The 3,750-nt window shown below is 39.1% G+C and overlaps 1 protein-coding gene across 1 annotated transcript in view; it reads left to right on the forward strand.

Moving 5' to 3' along the window:
* Positions 1 to 662: 662 nt before the first annotated feature.
* Smp_025550 (putative protein arginine n-methyltransferase) overlaps positions 663 to 3,750 on the forward strand; it is an 8,500-nt gene continuing 5,412 nt past the window's right edge. The window contains exon 1 of the mRNA XM_018789500.1: positions 663 to 2,193. Coding sequence (XP_018654937.1) covers positions 1,636 to 2,193 — 558 coding nt within the window. The 5' untranslated portion in view covers positions 663 to 1,635. The remainder of the gene's footprint in view (positions 2,194 to 3,750) is intronic.

The following is a 3,750-nucleotide window of genomic DNA, read 5'->3' on the forward strand; positions in this document are numbered from 1 at the left end:
ATTGAGGGTTTGATCTGTGTGGATCGGCTTCCAATATAATTGTGTCTCCAGTTTTCCTGTGTCGGTCTTGTCGATTAATACATCCAAGGATGGTAGTTTGTTGTTTTACTCCTGTTCCGTTGTGAACGTTGTTGATCAGATCGTGTTTTCCAGCTCGTCCTTTTTGACGATGAATGTGTCGTCCACATAATGAATCCAAATTTTTGGCTTGATCACTGGTAAGATCGAGGCTTCTAGTTTCTGCGTCACTGCTTCTGCAATAAGTCTTGATATTGATGATCCCATCAGTGTTCCTTTCGTTTGTTCGTAGATTTTGCTATTGAGTTGAAAATATATTGTTAAGCATATATCTATGAGTTCCCGTAAACTTTGACTTTGAAGCTTCATGTACTTTGCGAGATTTGTGTTGTTGGTGAGAATCGAGGATAGAAATTCCTTTGCTAAGCTTAGTTCAAACGAGGTGAATAAGACTATTGCATAGAAAAATATCATCACTTCGTCGTTGATTTGAATATCCTAAATCTCATCCAGTAATTTTATGGGAGATTTGATGAAATGATTGGATGAATTCACTAAATATCTCAATAGTCGTGAAGTTTCTCCTTGACAAATTTTATGTTGGGGTTCCGGGGAGTGTTACAATTGGACGTAATATGATGTTTGGTTTGTGTATTTTCGGCCTACCGTAGAATCGAGGGAGTACTGGTCTATTGGATTTCATTCTCCATTGATCTTGTTTTGATATTTGTCCTGTTTTGATAAGCGTATCTAAAGTCCTTGAGATTTCGTTGTCTAACCTTTTGACTGGATTTGTGCGTCCATCGGTTTGTATCTGCTATTATCCTCAAGTAGTTTCTCGGTTTTCTTGATATTCTCTTTCCTGTCCATAATTACTGCAGTGAGTTCTTTGTCCACTGGAACTATGACAATATTTCCTCTAGTCCTGAGTTTCTTCAAAGCTTTTTGTTCTTGTAAAGTCAGCTCGGTGTTGTCTTTCTTCCGTCGAGTTATCAGTACTATTGTTTGTCTTATTTCCTATTGAGTTTCTTTACTTATTCCACCAGTTTTGAGTGATGGCTCTGATGCGGCGAAGAATTCTAATTTTGACGCGTCACTTTCCCAAGTAGGTGTCCTTCTATCCTAGTGATAAACATTCGAGTTAGTCTAATGAGACCCAAGCATGTATAGACTGGGTCTTGTTAATATAACATCGCGAATAAGTCATGTCCTGTGACCTAAAGATGACTTATTTTCTGTAAACAAGTTGTATCGCTGCCTTTAAAAGTACCGAACAAAATGGTAAATTGACCGACAAATCTGTAGATATGTGGCAGCTAGCTTATCAAAGTGATCTACATTCAAAATTATTCCTCACTATCTTATTTTTTTACTTTCCTAGTTCGGCGACATAATATACGTATACACTTCTAGTTTCTGTTTCTTTCTGAAGTTTTACTTATATGATTAGCTTTTTCTCCAGATATTTAAATATCCACTTTCCCACACTTCAGAAGTTTCGCAGTCGTAGCAGCAGCAACAGTTTCTTACAATATATTGCTAATTACCATTAAGTTACTTCGTTTCTCAAGTTTATCATCCCTCTACTGTCGAAGTTTGACAGTGCGACTACCATCAATGAAGAAAGAGCATATTTTCATTCCACAATTTAATCCTGTTGTTGGGAGAATGCAGTGGAAAGATGTGGATCCAGATTATGAATTTAACCAAGAGATAGCTCGATCTGGATATGGTGATATGCTTCATGATTCCGATCGAAATCATAAGTATCGACTAGCTATAGAACACACCATTAAACGTCTTAAACAGCAGTATCCGCAAAATCCTGTCCATGTGCTCGATATTGGAACCGGAACTGGTTTACTGAGTATGATGGCTGTCAATGCTGGAGCTGATTTAGTTACTGCCTGTGAATCCTTTCTTCCAATGGCAACGTGCGCACTAAATATATTACGGAACAATGGGTTTAGTGACAAAATTAACGTAATACCGAAGCGCTCCACTGATTTAATTGTTGGATTAGATATGCCCTGCAAAGCTAACGTGTTGGTTGCGGAATTGTTTGATACCGAATTGATCGGTGAAGGTGCCTTAGAAACATACAGACACGCAGCCAAGCACTTACTGACATCCGATGCTTCTCTTATTCCATGTGCTGCCCAGGTTTATTTACAGGTAAGGTAATAGATTTTAAACTGCGAATCTTAAAGCCTAAACTTGTCTGATAATGGTCGTAGTTTTGTAGTCACACTATTCGATGTGTTACCTGTGATTAGCTAATGTATTCTATCAGTTAACTGTGGGTAGATGTTTATTACGTTCAACTAGCCAGACATGAGTATAAATGACATACCATTCATTACACTTGACATCAATGAAGAGGCAAAACATCAATGGATTTAGAAGTAAACATTGTTTTAGCAATAATAACTAAGAACTATAAGGTAAAAGGCTAAGACCGATTTAAATTCAAAACATAAACCTCAAACTGACAACATTCTCAGTAATTAGAGATGGATAAGAAATGAAATTATGCACATCGTTTGGAATAACTGTTAGCCGCAATAGTGTTGTTCGCATTGTAGGGTTTAATTTGTCTTACAGATATTCTACTAGAACTGTAAGCGCGATACTGGAGACCTCAGAGTCTATGTGAAAGCTATAGTCAGAATAAGGAAAACTTGGCTTTAAACTTTATCTGTTTCTAAACGTTAAAATAACAATCTGATTATTACAATAATTAAAAGAACTATAATCATTCAGTCAGTCAGTCAGTCACAACGTAGAACTTCGTACGTACGTACATCAGTTCGAGTTGCCATACCACATTAGCACAGAGATGCAGTTGTCGATTCAAATCCCATAGTGGTAGAAGTAGTAGGAGTATAATCAGAAATCCAAAAGATTAGGGGTTTCAAGAAATTATTGAAGGAGTATAGTACAGTGAAATAAATTTGGAAAGAGAAAAAGATAAAGACATGAGGAATTCAGAAGATTAGAATTTGGTAGAACACAAAGAGTGGATGCATCTTCGCCATTGCAAACGATTTTGAGCCATGTCATTCAAGGTCTCTAACCATCGGTTGCTGTCATCTCGCGAATCCCAACCAGGTAGTCTACACCTACCAACATGGCCCAGTCCACTTGTCAGTGACTTCATTGATTTGTGCCACGTTTTGGTCTGGCCACCCCTAGCTTTCTTCCAACCTACTCCTACACCATGAAACATTGCACGTCGGGGCAGTCGGTGGTCGGGCATACGTAACACATGTCCCAGCCATCTCAACTGATGAAGTTTCACTACTTCATCAATCGATTTGCCATCCCTACCTAGTACTCGTTTCCTAACAACTGCATTACTTACCCGGTGGTCCCAGGATATACGAGCAATGCTTCGAAGACACCTATGATCGAACACTAGTAGCCTACGAATATCCTCTACTCTTATCGGCCATGGTTCACTGCCCTAGAGTAGGACGGAGCGAACTGCTGCACAGTAAACCCGTCCTTTGGTTGCTAGACGGATATCTCGCCTACGCCATAAATGACGCAAGTTGGCGAAAGCTAGACGAGCCTTCTGTATCCGTGCTGAGATTTCGTCACATACCAGACCACAAGGGCTGATGAGACTTCCAAGATAAGTGAAGTGGTCTACACGCTCAACTACTTCACTCCCTATCATTAGTTCAGGTGTCGATGCAACCCAATCCTGAAGTAACATTTTGCACTTCG

This window comes from Schistosoma mansoni, chromosome W, assembly GCF_000237925.1.
Source record: "Schistosoma mansoni strain Puerto Rico chromosome W, complete genome".
Lineage (NCBI taxonomy): Eukaryota > Metazoa > Platyhelminthes > Trematoda > Strigeidida > Schistosomatidae > Schistosoma > Schistosoma mansoni.